This window comes from Monodelphis domestica, chromosome 1, assembly GCF_027887165.1.
Source record: "Monodelphis domestica isolate mMonDom1 chromosome 1, mMonDom1.pri, whole genome shotgun sequence".
Taxonomy (NCBI): domain Eukaryota; kingdom Metazoa; phylum Chordata; class Mammalia; order Didelphimorphia; family Didelphidae; genus Monodelphis; species Monodelphis domestica.
This window is the reverse complement of record NC_077227.1, coordinates 473627298-473641750: the sequence shown is the minus strand read 5'-3', so window position 1 is coordinate 473641750 and position 14453 is coordinate 473627298. Positions and strand designations below refer to the sequence as shown.

At 37.7% G+C, this 14453-nt stretch overlaps 1 protein-coding gene across 11 annotated transcripts in view; it reads right to left on the bottom strand.

Moving 5' to 3' along the window:
• Positions 1 to 2577: 2577 nt before the first annotated feature.
• The window catches only part of CCDC187 (coiled-coil domain containing 187), a 122759-nt gene continuing 110883 nt past the window's right edge, over positions 2578 to 14453 (bottom strand). For 8 of the 11 annotated variants that reach the window (XM_056812700.1, XM_056812697.1, XM_007475319.3 and 5 more), the window contains 6 exons: positions 13129 to 13217; positions 12774 to 12849; positions 12525 to 12655; positions 12118 to 12221; positions 10994 to 11061; positions 2578 to 9786 (listed from right to left, as the gene is read on the bottom strand). In XM_056812700.1, the coding sequence (XP_056668678.1) occupies positions 7058 to 9786; positions 10994 to 11061; positions 12118 to 12221; positions 12525 to 12655; positions 12774 to 12849; positions 13129 to 13217 (3197 nt within the window). In that variant the 3' untranslated portion in view covers positions 2578 to 7057. The remainder of the gene's footprint in view (positions 9787 to 10993; positions 11062 to 12117; positions 12222 to 12524; positions 12656 to 12773; positions 12850 to 13128; positions 13218 to 14453) is intronic. The other 3 variants (XM_007475320.3, XM_056812698.1, XM_056812702.1) reach the window with 1 other exon arrangement.

Here is a 14453-nt window from a genome sequence, read left to right as displayed (position 1 = left end):
GTGCCGTTAGATTGCCAAGTCCAGACCTATGGGGAACAATCTAAACTGGGCGGACTGGGTGGGGAGGAGAGAAAAAGTCGTACCTTCCAGAACCGGGGACCTGTTCTGTTTTCGATTCCCACCCCATTTCCCCCCGCTTCCTTCTCTCTGTCATCTCATTCTCAACTTTTTCCAAAACCAAGCCATGGCGACATGTCGGGATAGTTAGCTAGCTTCTCTGGTGTTGCAGCCGGGGGGTGGTAGGGGTGCGTTGTTCTGTGACTCTAGAGCAGCCTTTTATCACTTTTATTATCCCATTTTATTATCTCTTCCTGCTCGGGCTGGCCCACTCTAGACGCAGCCCAGATAATCGGAATCTTAGGGAAGTCGTTTCCTTTTCTTAGGCCTCAGTTTCCCCATTTATCAGTTAGGTTGGGACCAAAGGACCTCTAAGGCTCTTTTACACCTCATAGCCTCTGTTTTCTAACCTGCCCAAAGTGACCCTTTGATGCCCGAGAACAGACTGGCCATGAGGCATATTGGCTGAACAGAACTTATTTGGGTGTTACTTCCCCATCCTTCCTCATGGTCTCCTCTTGCTGATCTAGCTTAGTTTAGGGAAAGCTGTGAACCTGAAAGGAGATTTGGTTATTTTTAGTCTAAACCCTGGGCTTTGTGACCCCGAAACAAGTCACTTTACTCCCTGGGCATCCATTTCTCCATCTTTATGATGGTGCTGGGCTAAATGACCTCTTAGGTCCTTTCCAATACTGATATCTATGGTGAATTTGTGCTATCACAGTATGACATTATTCCAAGAGTTTATGGGACTTTCGAAGACACTGAATACTATCAGATTGCTTTTTAGTTTTTCTCCCCTCTAAAATCAACTGCTACTGTGCACCTCTGGTTTAAAAAAAAAAAGGTTAATTTGAAGTTATTTGAGGGATTACCCTATTCTAGGAGGTTTTGGGGAAGGTGGATGAGCTTTGTGCCTAGTACTGCTCCACTCTTGAGGCATTTTGTCCTTCTCAGTTAACTGTTTTGGATGACCTCTTTATAAGTGAGGCATTACAATATGCTTTCAAACATTGTTTTAGTAGTCAGTTTTATTCCTAGGAGTAAAGGAGTAGCTTCAGTTTATAATATGACCTCAATCAGTCAGCCTCAGTAGGCCTCAGTTTTTCATCTATAAAATAAGGAAGTAGGATTAGCTCATCTGGAATGTCACCTCCATTTTTCACATTCTATGAGTATGCATTAACTTGAGAGTATGGATTGTGCTTTTTCTTGCTTCACTCAATCCCTAGAACAGAACTCAATGGAAGGGAAAAAAATCCCTAAACAAACAAAAACCTTGTAAGGAGAGTGGCATAAATTAAAACAAAAATACCCTATGGTATTAGGGGAGGCTTCTCTGATTATTTTATAATCCTGCCACATCGCAATTACATCAGTATTTGCAAAGGAAAGGGAGAATGAAAGTCCAACCTGAGCAATGCTTTCTGTAATAAGGAAAGTATTTCCTTTGGATCAGAGACACAATGTGTAACTCAACTTCTAAGGATCATATACCATCTCTAATTCTGTGGGAATTTCATGAGGAAGAACCAAACATGGTTAGTTCTTGCACACTATCGATCTCTGCTGCACATATACATCCACTTAACCCAGGAATTGAAACAAAAATATGAAATAACCCTGGTATCAAACTGTGTTTAGTATTCTTGCCTTCCCAACATAATCACTAAGCCTTAAACTGGGGAAGAAGGGTTGTCTGACATCTTTTGTTTGAGAGGGAAAACTCCAGTTTAATGAATGCTTTTGTGATTCAAACTAATTTTAAGCCAGACCCTTCTTAACTAGCATTGGTGGCCTTCATTTATATTTTATGAGCCAGCCTATTCTAGCTGCTGGAGCTAAAGGAATCAAAGGAAACCGTAAAGTTAGTTTGATGCTTTGGGATTTAAAGCCTCCGGTGGGGAAGGCATTTTCATGGGCATTTTATGCAGGAGAGGCACTGCTAAATGTGCAATGCTGAAAGAGACAGATTACAGGAAAATTAAATGTAGGCTTTAACTGAGAAATAATCATTTTCTATGAAAGATAATGACTTCTCTTGAGGCCAGTATCAAGATTTATTGGCCCAAGAGGTTAATATTGATCAAAGCCAAGGCAAGCAAAATATTAGACCTTGAAGTAGAGTAATCTTGATATTGAAGTCTTGCCACTGACTGAACAGGTCAATATATCTGGATGCCAAAGCCCAAAGCTTTGTACACATAATGCTGGATGAGATTAAATATGTCTAACACCTTTGGTGGATATACTTTCTCTTCTCTGGCCTGAGTCATTTTGTGGCTGTCCTTCCTCTACATATGAGAGGGTTTAGGCACAGGTTTTTATTATTTCAAAAGTGGCAGTTTCTTCCCTATGACAGAGTCATTCAAGGGCAATACTGAAAAGGCATCAAACCCACCATATAGATGCCCCTGAGCAGCTTGGTCACACAGGTAAATAACGTTTATGAGAAGAACTTCACTCCAGTTGTATATCTGCACTATCAATCCTTATCATTCAATGCCAAACCAATAGCCATAAGACTGAAAACTATTGAACTTGAGAGGGATCTGTGGAGTTTCAATATTGGAGATTTATTACTGTGCCAAACTTGTATGTATAAAATACATAATTCTGCCCACATGGACTCATAAATCCAAAGGAGTCAGCAATAAATAGAAAAATAAAAAATTACAGACTAATTTGTTCAGAAAACTAGAAACAAATCAATATGAAAGCTATAGCTCAAAGTACCTACATTTTCAAATTTTATAGATAGATTAACATTTTTCAGTAATTTAAAATTTGAACTTTAAATTTTATTTTCAATATTTATGTATACACTTCACATTCATTACTTTATCTGGTAGTATTTAAATAAAATTCTCTGAATTATTAATACATTAATTTTATAAAAAGTCTCAATCATGTACCATATATAAATAATATTAAACTGCCACTGTGTAGCCTTGCAGAAGTCCCTTTGATACCATGGACTTCCACTTGCAACCTTCTATAAAATGAGGGGGGGTAGAGAAGATGAACCCATAAGTGTCTTATAGTTCTGGCATTCTATGATTTAAGACTTCTTTTGTCTATTGTCCCCCCAGTAAATTTCTAATTGAATGAGGAAAACCTCATTGTAAAGAAACTTAATATACAAAGGTGCCACAATCTCACTACAAATTATTATAGCATGCCAGAATCAGAATCCAAGGAGTTAAGAGAAAGGTTACCATTCAAATTACAAAATGATTCTTCACTTTATAAGGGACTAGCAGGTAAAAAACTAGCTCAGGGTATATGAAATATTATACAAATATTAGATTTACACACCACTCTTCAGGGACACTTTTTTTATCAGTCAAAACAAATAATACCTGGCTTGTGTTCCTTATTGTCTAAATGAGCTCCCATAATTTTTAAAAATCCATTAAGCATAAGCATGCACTTTCGATGAGTCATTTCCTCACATTTCAGACCATAACCACTAAGATTTTTTTTAAAGCCATGTGTATTTTGGATGGGATTTTTTACTTTCTTCTTATTTTTGGCAGTAGTATTCACAATGTGGAGATAATTGTTCTTGATTTAGTCTTTTTGTTTCTTTAAATGGCTCATCCTATAGCTTCCCACCATAACCAGTTAGTCATCTTCAAAAATCAAGAATAGCATTCTAGACTATATTGCTATTTCTCATGCCCATATCTGACAATTGTTGATGGTGTGTGTATATAGATGTGGCTAAAAGAGCAACATATGAACACTGGTTCCTGTTCCCACTATGCCTGTCCATAATAAAGCTACTCTAAAATCACTTGTGTTTATAACTAAATTAATTATCTGAAGGTCATGTTTATGTGTCTCTCTCTGAGAATCTGCCACCAGTCCTTAATTTCTCCTCACTTTTTTCCTCATATGTTATATCTCTGGCAATATTGGAAAACACTTCTACTAACACATATCCTTTGAGTATTTCTTTTGCCCTTCCCATGATTACCCCAAAACAATGTTCTGGGGCCAGTATTATTTAGTTCACATAGTTAATCATCTTGTGGATCTTTCTTCAGGAAATCCTCTTTATTATTAAATAAGCAGTCACTTCCTAACATCCCTATTTAAATATTTGTACCAAGAAAAGAAGTAATTGTAAAGGTGGAGGGAGACTTTTTACATACAAATATAGATATTTGCAGAAATGGCAGTTGCTGCAAGAAATGCCTATGAAAAATCTCTTGCAATGTGTTTATTTCATTGTCAATTCACTGGAAGGCTAATAATATTCCGCCATTAGGAAAAGGCATTGTTATTTTTAAGAAGAGAGACTGAGTCTCATAAAAGAGGCAAGACTATGAAGACAGAATTAAGATAGAACATGTTCTTATCAGCAAACTGAAAACAGGCTTCTGACTACCTAGTGGATAGCCTGTCTCTATAGGCTGACTTGGAAATTCATATTTCTGCCAACCAGGGGATTTTAGAGTGGTCTGATAAATGATAAAACTTTGGTATTCACTAGGGCAGGGGTCCCCAAACTATGGCCTGTGGGCCACATGTGGCCCCCGGAGGCCATTTATCCTGCCCCTACTGGAAGGGGCACCTCTTTCATTGGTGGCCAGTGAGAGGAACACAGGATGCATCCACATCCTGTGCTCCTGGAGTACTATATGTAGCAGCGCCACAAAGCGTGGCATCGCTCACTTATAGTACTACTTCCAGTGACATAATCCTTTGCATGGCGCCTTGTTCTGAGAGTAACTGAACAAGAGCGAGGCACCACTCAAAGGATTATGTGGCTGCACAATGGAAGATGTCAGCATGGTGAGCAGTGAGTGGGGGAGGGGATTCCGCACTGTGTATACTGCTGCCCAGTATAGTGGTGGCAGTGATGGGCCTGTGCAAGGTGTGACAGGCCCATCCCAGCCAGCGCTGCAGCCTCTGCTATCCCAGACAGCCGTATACAGTGTCACAGGCCCAGCACTGCCTCCAGTACTGTATACAGGCATTGGATAGTGGTGATATGGCCTTGACATCAGCAGTGGGCCTCTACTGTGAGAAGCGTACCACTGCCACTGGGTGTTTTATAAGACACCCCCTGTTTTTTTTTTGGGTCAAATTAATATAAGACAGTGTCTTATTTTCGGGGAAACATGGTAGTACAATGGCCCTCACACTCCCCTAGACATACAACATAATGCCCCTATGCCATTATGTTGTCAGTTTGTTGATTTAAATTTACTTGTTCTTTATTTTAAATATTGTATTTGTTCCCATTTTTTTTTTTACTTTAAAATAAAATATGTGCAGTGTGCATAGGGATTTGTTCCTAGTTTTTGTTTTTTTTTAATAGTCTGGCCCTCCAACGGTCTGAGGGACAGTGAACTGGCCCCCTGTGTAAAAATTTTGTGACTCTTGCACTAGAGGAAAAAAAACAGTAGCCCATCAACACCATTGGAAAATTCTGATTAACTGTTCATTCTTTTTGTTGTTTTTTTTTTTGGGGGGGGGTAGATACTAGAAAATCATATTCCAAGTCCTCTACTCATTTAAAGGAAAAGATGGCAGATTATGTGTGATCCTGATTGTGGCTTCATAATATTTGAATTGTTTATGTCTACTGGAAGTGTTTTTCCTTGGTATGGGGATCTCATTCTTAATTTATTCCCCAATACTAATATGTGAACTGGGATTTCATCTTACAAGTGCTAGTCTGAACTACTTGTCAGGTTCAAACAAGGAAACATTTCATATCATGTAGAGCTATGTTAATAAAGCCTAGAAATAAGATTTTCCTGCTCATTAAAGCATTCTATCTTTTAGAACCATTTCAGATTTCAAACCCTTGTCACCAAAAACATATCACTAATATACTGATTTGAGACTATATATCAGGTCTACAGAAAAATGCATTTTCCTAGTAAATAGCTTATTTAACAACATGAAAAAAATAGAAAGATTTACCTTTTTTTGGGGGGGGTATTATTATTCTCCAGATTTTACTCTGCCTTGCTCATAAAGTACTATGTGTAGAAATAGCAATTTGTATTTGTTTCCAGTTAGTCTGTGAAATTTAGGAGAATAATATAATTCCTATAAGCAAGGGTTATTTTCATAATACTATATAGGTCACTAGAAATGAATGGAGGAAAATAGAAGTTCAAAGGAAATTAATGAATTCAATAAAAATCTGATTATAGCTACAGTAATAAATGGTCCTCAAAATCACACAGGTAGCCAGGGCCTAGGTCTTTCAACTGTGAATTTGCCTATTCAACTTCTGTGGTTACATTTGTTTCATTCTGAATATTAAAAAAAAAACAACTACAAAGTTATAATTTTCTTTTTTCCTAGTTATAATATATCTATATTTTTCTGACACCATTATAAATTCCTAGTTGCCTTGTTCACTATAGAATAGTAGTTCTTAACCTGGGATCCTCCAAACCCCAAGGTATCCATGGATAGTTTTCAAAGAAATAGTTAACTTGAATTAAAAAAATTATATCATTATCTTCACTAACTTTCCTTCAATAATTTAAAAACATTATTCTGAAAAGGGTGTCCATGAACTTCACTATACTACTAAAGGGATCCATTATACACATACAAAAAGGTTAAGAACACCTGCTCTTGAAGCTGAACCCTTTTAATTTACTTTGGAATTGCCTTAATTGACACTCATTCCATTTCTAAATATATCATGTTCTTTTCTTCTGGTTTTTATGTATCTCAAAAACCCAATTCCTGATATCTGCCTAATCTTTGGGCCAGCATATTATGTGACCCTCAAACACATTTGCATTTTCCCATTTTTCATAGCACTTGTCAACAGTTTAGTTATAATATGTGTTTTTTTCCATCCTAAGAAAGGCAGGAAATTTAAACTTGTGATAAAAAGTTACAAGTAGGATTTTTTAAAAAATCATTATGGCTTCTTAAAGGAATTCACATCATGACTGTCTCCTTCTCCCCACCCCACCTTCTAACACCCATTTAGTCTGACTGGCTTCATCCATTGTCAGAGTTCTATTTTTCCCTTTTCTGTATCACTGACATCTGGGTGGTCTGTAGAAGCAGTGTCTGCTATAATTGGAGAGGGCATTGTCAGCAGTTTTGTTTTCATAGTGATCTTCTCCCCATCAGTAGGAGTTACACAGTGGTTGATGGACAGGGAAACATTCTGCTGTCTGGTAAGCTTTGCATATACAGCTAAAGCATCCCACAGGATTTTTTTGGTTAGTTCAGTGGATACTGAATCTACGATTCCATGTGGTTTTTGCCTGGGATCATTTTGGGAGCCCATAACACTATTTTTAAAGTTGATTTCTTTCTCTTCCATTGGATGTACATCTTCTTCCAGTAATATATCAGCCTCATTTTTTATAGGTGCCATAAGCTTTTGTTCTTTTTGGCTACTTAAACATCCTGAGGAATCATTACTAAAGAGTTGTTGAGATTCAGACTGAGCATGGATAAAGCAGGCCTCCATTTCCATAGGTTGGAATGTCAGAGTTTCAGGATGAGTGGCTATTGATGCCACTGAGCTGTCTCTTTGATTAAACTTTGTTTCTGTATTTCTCTCTAAAAATTGGTATTCCCCCTTGACCTCATCATGGCATTTGCCACTCCTTAAAGATGGTTCATAATGAAGTGAATCTTGGTCATTATGGTCACTTGACTTTTCTGAACAGTCTGTCAAAAGGTGTGATGTTTGATCTGATCTAAAAAACTCACTGTAATCCATGTCACACTCTGAATACTTAACTCTTTCCAAGTTTTCTTTGTGGTCATTCTTTGCTTTATCAAATATCACATCAGTCCAATACTTTTCTTCAAAATGGCTTGTCTCTTTGAATTTCAGAGTTTTTGGTTGTGTGTATGTCAGCAGTACTCTGTTCCCTGTATCATGCAATACCAGTGGATCATTCCCATCTTCATTGTTGGATGGTTTAAAGAATGATGCTTCTAGATTTCTAGACAAAGGAAGACTGGAGCAGCAACTCAGTTTTTTATTTATTTTGACACTTGGCTGTAGTTCAGGACTCAACCGTTCCTCTTTCCTATCTAAATTGTTATCTCTCTTTCCATCCCATCCCAGTGAGTGCCCATCCACTACTAAGTAAGAATTCCCCAAATCCAGAGGTACTGGAGAAAATTCCTCTGGCAATATCTCATCAGATAAAGAAGATAACTGGCTAGACTGAATGGATGAATTTTCATCTTGGACATTCTTTGAACTTTCTGGAAATACCATTTCTTCTGACAGAGAAGGGAAATCTTCTAAATTGAAGTCAATATCACCACCATTTGTCCAAAGCACAAGGTCAGGAGGAGGAGAAGGGAAATCTTCACTGGGGAAAAAGGAATCCTTCTGGGTTGGAGATGGGAGACCATCACTTCCATAAGAAAGCACTTCATCAACAGGGGATGGTATTTCAGACAAGGTACCACCATGGAGAAGAGGCAGACCATCTCCTTTAGTATGTATGGGGACATCAGCCCTCACAGCTGGGCAGTTCTCAGTCTGGGGAACTAGCATACTGGGTGACCCAGAAAGAGAAATTACCATCTTATGACCTCCTGAAGTTCTCTGCTGTATATCAGATTCATCTACCCAGTGCTCATCCCTTGACTGAACAATTTTCTCATCTTGAAAGATCCTGGGACTAGGTTTAGCAGGCACACGGTTGAAGTCAGTTGACAACTGCTGAAAGGCACATTTACTAACATTGTCAGAAATAGGTCCTTCTTCTGGATTTTCTCCACGTGCAGGTTTGGCTTTTTTGACTGACAAGTTTTGTTTTCTCTGTGATATTTCAAAAGGCAGTGAAAGCGGTTGGCAATTTATTTCCAGGTTTGGGGGTGGAAATGACACAGAGATTTCTGGGAGAGGAAATTTAGCTTCTTTTTTGCTTTTCTCATCCAACAAAACATCTTTGACCCCCAAATCTTTCTGATCTTTTCCTGAGTCAAGGGGAAATACAGGACCTTTATGTTCCAAATTATCTATCTGTGAAATGTCATCCAAGGATGAAGAGGAAGTGAATATGGATTCAACACAAACTTTATGGCCTGAACAAATCTTTTCTTTATCCTCATTTAGCCCCACATATGGAGCCATTGAAAGTATATCACTCAATTTTAGGTAGGGTGTGTCTTGAGACAATGGTAACTCTGTGTAGGAAAGGTTTGGGTTTTGTTTCCTGCTGCCAGGCAAACTCACATTAGATTCAGAAGGAGAGTCATTAGTTGAAATATTGTTATTTTCTTGTGTCTCTGGGAAGTCTTGGCAGTTTTCAAAAGGGAAATCATTATCAGGCTGTTTCTCATCACTGTTAACCACTGAAGTCAATCCATCTCCTTTACTTGGGATTGCTAAAGGATTAGACAAAGGACTAGAAAGCTCATTCAATGGTTGTTGATCAGTGAACTCCTGCCATTCATTGACATCTGTGTTTTGTGCACCCTCAGCTTCTGAGTCACTCCCTGAAATCAAACTTTCTGAAACATTAACTAAAAAGGCCGTCACTTTCTGAAATTCAGAAAAGGATGGATATGATTGACAACTCTCTAAATCTGAAGATGAGTCACATGGTGATATTAATGTGTCTATAGAGATAGATTCTAAACAGGTACTGAGAAAAGATTCTGATTCTAAGGAGTCAGCTGGATTGGTATCACACTTATGCAAGTGGTTTTCATCATACTGAATATACTCTGATTTCTTCTCTTGATCTTTTTTGCATTCTGGAATACAAATAAAAATAGAATCTATTTCAAAAGCTAGGTTTAGGAAGCATTTTAAGAAATAGGAAGATTCATATAACCTTAAGAGTATAAATAGTGCTCAAAAGTCTCTAACCTAAACTCAGAATAAAAATCCTATTTAAAGAAAAAATCCTGGGTGGCAGCTGGGTGGCTCAGTGGATTGAGAGCCAGGTCTAGAGACAGGAGGTCCTAGGTTCAAATCTGGTCTTGGACACTTCCTAGCCATGTGACCCTGGGCAAGTCACTTAACTACCATTGCCTAGTCCTTACCACTCTTCTACTTTGGAACCAATACACAGTATTGATTCTAAGATGGAAGGTAAGGATTTTATTTTTTTTTAAATCCTAAATGCCTCATGGTCTGGAATGGGGAGAGGGAGATAAGAAAGAGCCAGAAGGGATCTAGCCCCCTAAGTCAGTGGAAATGATGCTAAAATAAAATGTTCAAAAGTGGACAACTTAATTTGACCAATGAATTTGACTGATTTCTTCCACAAAATATCTTATTTTTTGTAGAAATAACTAAATACTTAGATGCCATTTACAATCACAGAATTGTAGGTTATTAGATCTAGAAAGGATCTTAGAGATTATCTAGTGCAATTGTCTCATTTTACAAAAGGGCAAGTGATACCCAAATATGGAAAGGGATTTTCCCTAAGGTTACAGAGTAAATAAATCAAAGATTGGAACCCTATGACAGGGTATCTACCAAAAGAATAGTAAGTTTTATTTTAGGATAAAGTGAACAATGAGTAGTTGTTTTAAGGGTAAGATTGATCCAAAATTTAAAGCTATTTTAATCTATTTTGTAATACATTGTGGTTTAGGATAGAGAGGAATAGAATATTTTAGGTTGAACTTAAAATTAATCTGCATTTCCTAAACTTATCAACTGGGCAGTGGAAGAAGGTAGAAAATAAGAATGTTAGATGGGAAAATGGAACAATTTGCCTCATGGTGTTGTGATTCTCTGTCACTTCAGTTTAAGCTCTGGTCATAATAACTCATTGCCACTCTTGTGGAGGGGATTCACACATTCTGTAGAAGATGGAACTAGAAGATCCCTAAAACTTTTTCCAGCTCTATGAGGAAGGCTCAGGCTATGAATTACAAAATAGACATAAATCTGAGTTTTGTATACACAATATAATTGTCTGCTACAAAAAAATAGGACTTGCCTTACCTTGAGGAGCAGAGATATGGTGTGTCTGGACAATTTCCAGCTCAACTTCTTTAGATTCCACCTTCATTCTGCAAAGACATGCACAGATGATTCACAGAACTCAAAGGGTGCTCAGAATAAGCCAGAAGCATAGTGTAGTGGTAAGAAGATTAGTTTTAGAGTCATAGCATCTGATTTCAAATCACAGCTCTGCTAAATACTACCTGTTTGACTTAAGATAAATGGCCATCTACCTTTCTGAGCCTCAGTTTACTCATTGAGAAACTAGTTTGTATAAAATGATTTCTAAGGTCTCTTCTGCTTCTAAAGCTATGATCCTATGTCCCAAAGGGGTCTGCTTTCTTAAGGAAATATCTTTAAGACTGTTATCCATTGTCTACATGGAGATATTCCTTCATCATAAAATGGGCCAAACTTCACACAGCTTCACATATTAGCTTACAAAAGGCAATTTCAAGCAGGCGAGACACTTTGGATTATTTATACCAGATTGTTAGATCTACAGTTTGTGACTAGGTCAAAGATCAATCTATGGCAAAAATTTTTCCCCTCTCATAGGGCCTCAGAATAGGCAACTGTTTCCATGGTATGATCAGAGAGGCTATGAAATCTGTCCAAGGACTGAAAAATCTCACCATTAAAGTTCTAAATTGATCAGACAACAGTGAGCATTGCTTATTGGAAAATACTAGTGAAAATGCATATGTATTACCTGAGAATAGCATATTCATAGATATCATGACCAGACACCTCTCTTTGTATCCTCAGTGTTTAAGCACAGTGCCTGGCACATAGTAGGTACTTTAAAATGTCTGTTGGCTGAATGAATGAACTAACTTCTATATTTTTTCTCAACAAGGAACAAGATATAATATGGGTCAAATTCAGTATTAGACACCTATATGGAATAAGACTCAGGTCACTAGGAGGCCAAACGGTCAGGGACATCTGGAAGAGGTATGAAGGGAGCTGATGGCAAATTTTACAAGTTCTCCTGGTGCTCAACCAGTATTTTGGATCAATCCCATTTCCTGGGACCTCACTAAGGCCATCATTGAACCACTGCACTGATGCTCTTGGCAGCTGTTCATACATGATTGTTTATGTAACAAAGAGACAAGTACCTCTGTTTTCCTTCTTGACTTTTCTTCTCTTGTGGTTCAACTATTGGCCTCTTAATGACATCTGAGCCCTGTTCTGGGACCTGGTTTTTTCTATTGTAAATAACCTGCCAAAAACATGTTTGAGAAATAATGAGTCCATTTTGGTGAATTGGGACAAAATTTTAGGGAAAAAGTTAGAAGTTACAAATAGGTCTAGGATCATCTTTGCACATGGCTGCTATGAAAATTTTTTCCAGAAGCTTCATTTTGGCACTGAGTACTATTATTTAATCCCACTTGGTTTGCACTGAGCAAACCAAATTAGCCCAGCATTGCAGGTCCTTATGAACAAAAGGCCAACCTGTATTCCTACCCTAATTAATAAGTGATGAGATCATTCAGTAACCCCCAATATGGGGTTCACTCACACTGTCCTCCTGATGAGAGGATTGTTCTTCCTGTTCAGCTGAACTTCTTTCCAATGTTGAACAATTTAGCTCATTTTTTTGTGTCTCTACACAACTCTTGCCTCTTGCTAATGAGCCTTTTATAACTTCACCTGTGAGATAAAGAATATTAGCCCCAAACAGCAGCATCAAATATGATTTTCTGTTTGGGAATGAATGTTTGACACTTCTTAAATGGAGGAAGTTCTAAATTATTCTGGGTGAACTTACTTGGAGGTCTTTTTTCCACAACATCAGGCTTAAGTTCAATCATTGAACTACATTCCTTTGCCCTTTCAGTTGGTTTCTAAAAATTATGAAAAACTGGAATTAGTACTAAGAAGACAGGAGGAAAGACATAACAACAAGCATATGAACCAACAGAAAAATCTACTAATATTTGTAAGCTATTCATACTGTCTGGAGACAGCTTTTAGAAAAAAAATGAAAATTTCTACAGCTAGTTATTCTGGTTCCCAGAGAGAATACAGTTATGATCAAGATGTTATAAGTCAACAGAATTGTGGAGATTTCTTTAAACAGATTACTATAAGCAAATAAATGGCTTCCAGGATTTTTGTCATACAGCAAAGACCTGATACGAATCTTGTTTGATTTCCAAAGAGCTTTCATGCTGTCGATATTGCCAAATAGGACAGTACTGTTCAGCAGGCTCTGAAAGACACAGATTTTCCTGTTATTAGCAAGTTGTGTGACATAGCCAGGGACAGGACCCACTCTCAAAAGATTCATTCTCTCTCTCTCTCTTTCTCTCTTTCTCTCTCTCTCTCTCTCTCTCTCTCTCTCTCTCTCGCTCTCGCTCTCGCTCTCGCTCTCGCTCTCGCTCTCACTCTCTCACTCTTCTGTGTCTCTCTCCTTAAACATTTTAGTAGTGCTCCTTGTTTCCAAGTACACTTAGAGATTTCAGGTCCCAAACTCAGAACCTATACATTTCCCTTCCTTATCCTTTAAAACTGACAAGTTTTAGATCTATACTCCCTTTTCTGATAGAATCAAGGTCAAAGAGACAGGAGATAACTTGAAGGCCATACAGTCCAGTTTTCTCATTTTACACAGGAGAAACTGCAGTCCAGAAATGTTAAGTTACTCACCCAAGGCCATTCATGTAGCAAGGATCAGAATCAGGATTTGAATCCAAGATGTCTGACTCCAAAGGTAGCATTTTTCTACTCTATCATTTTATCACCTTTTAAAACCTCTCTTGCTAGCTAATCTAACAAATTGATCTATACTTAGATGCTAATGGCAAATAATGGCATAATTCCTTTCCCTTTTCACTTGATAGATTTGTATTTAAACAGAGACTTTTGATGCCTTAACCTCTGATTGGTGCAATTAATGGTGGAAATTCAGGCATCATGGTTGACTGGTTTGGTTGGAGGCATTTCATCCTTCCAATATACTCTATTGGTAAATGTTTCTTCTTCCTATGCAGCTAGCTAGAAAATCCAGCACACCTCTAAAAGGTTATTTGTATGAGAATATAACTAGGAAACGGACTGGGAGGAAGGGTGTCATTGCCAGCAGTCTCTTTATCAGTAGAATAAGTATTTGGTGCCTATTTTAAAAATACTTCTACCATCAACAATACCACCAAACTACTCTTTCAAAAAACAGGACCTGGGAGAATCAATTACAAAATTCAAACCTAAAGTGATACATTTCCAGCTCTGCAGTCTAGATTTTTTGATATCCAATACCAAGGATGTATAAGAAACCAATTCATAAAACCTGGGATGTAACAGCTTAACATGTATCAGGAAATAGCATGGCTCTTGAATGACAAGAAGGTAGATCCTGCAATAAGCAAGTGAAATGTTTATTACCACATATGAGGTGAGGGAAAAGAACCAATTTCTCTTCTTATTACTTCCTATCTGACTTTTTTTT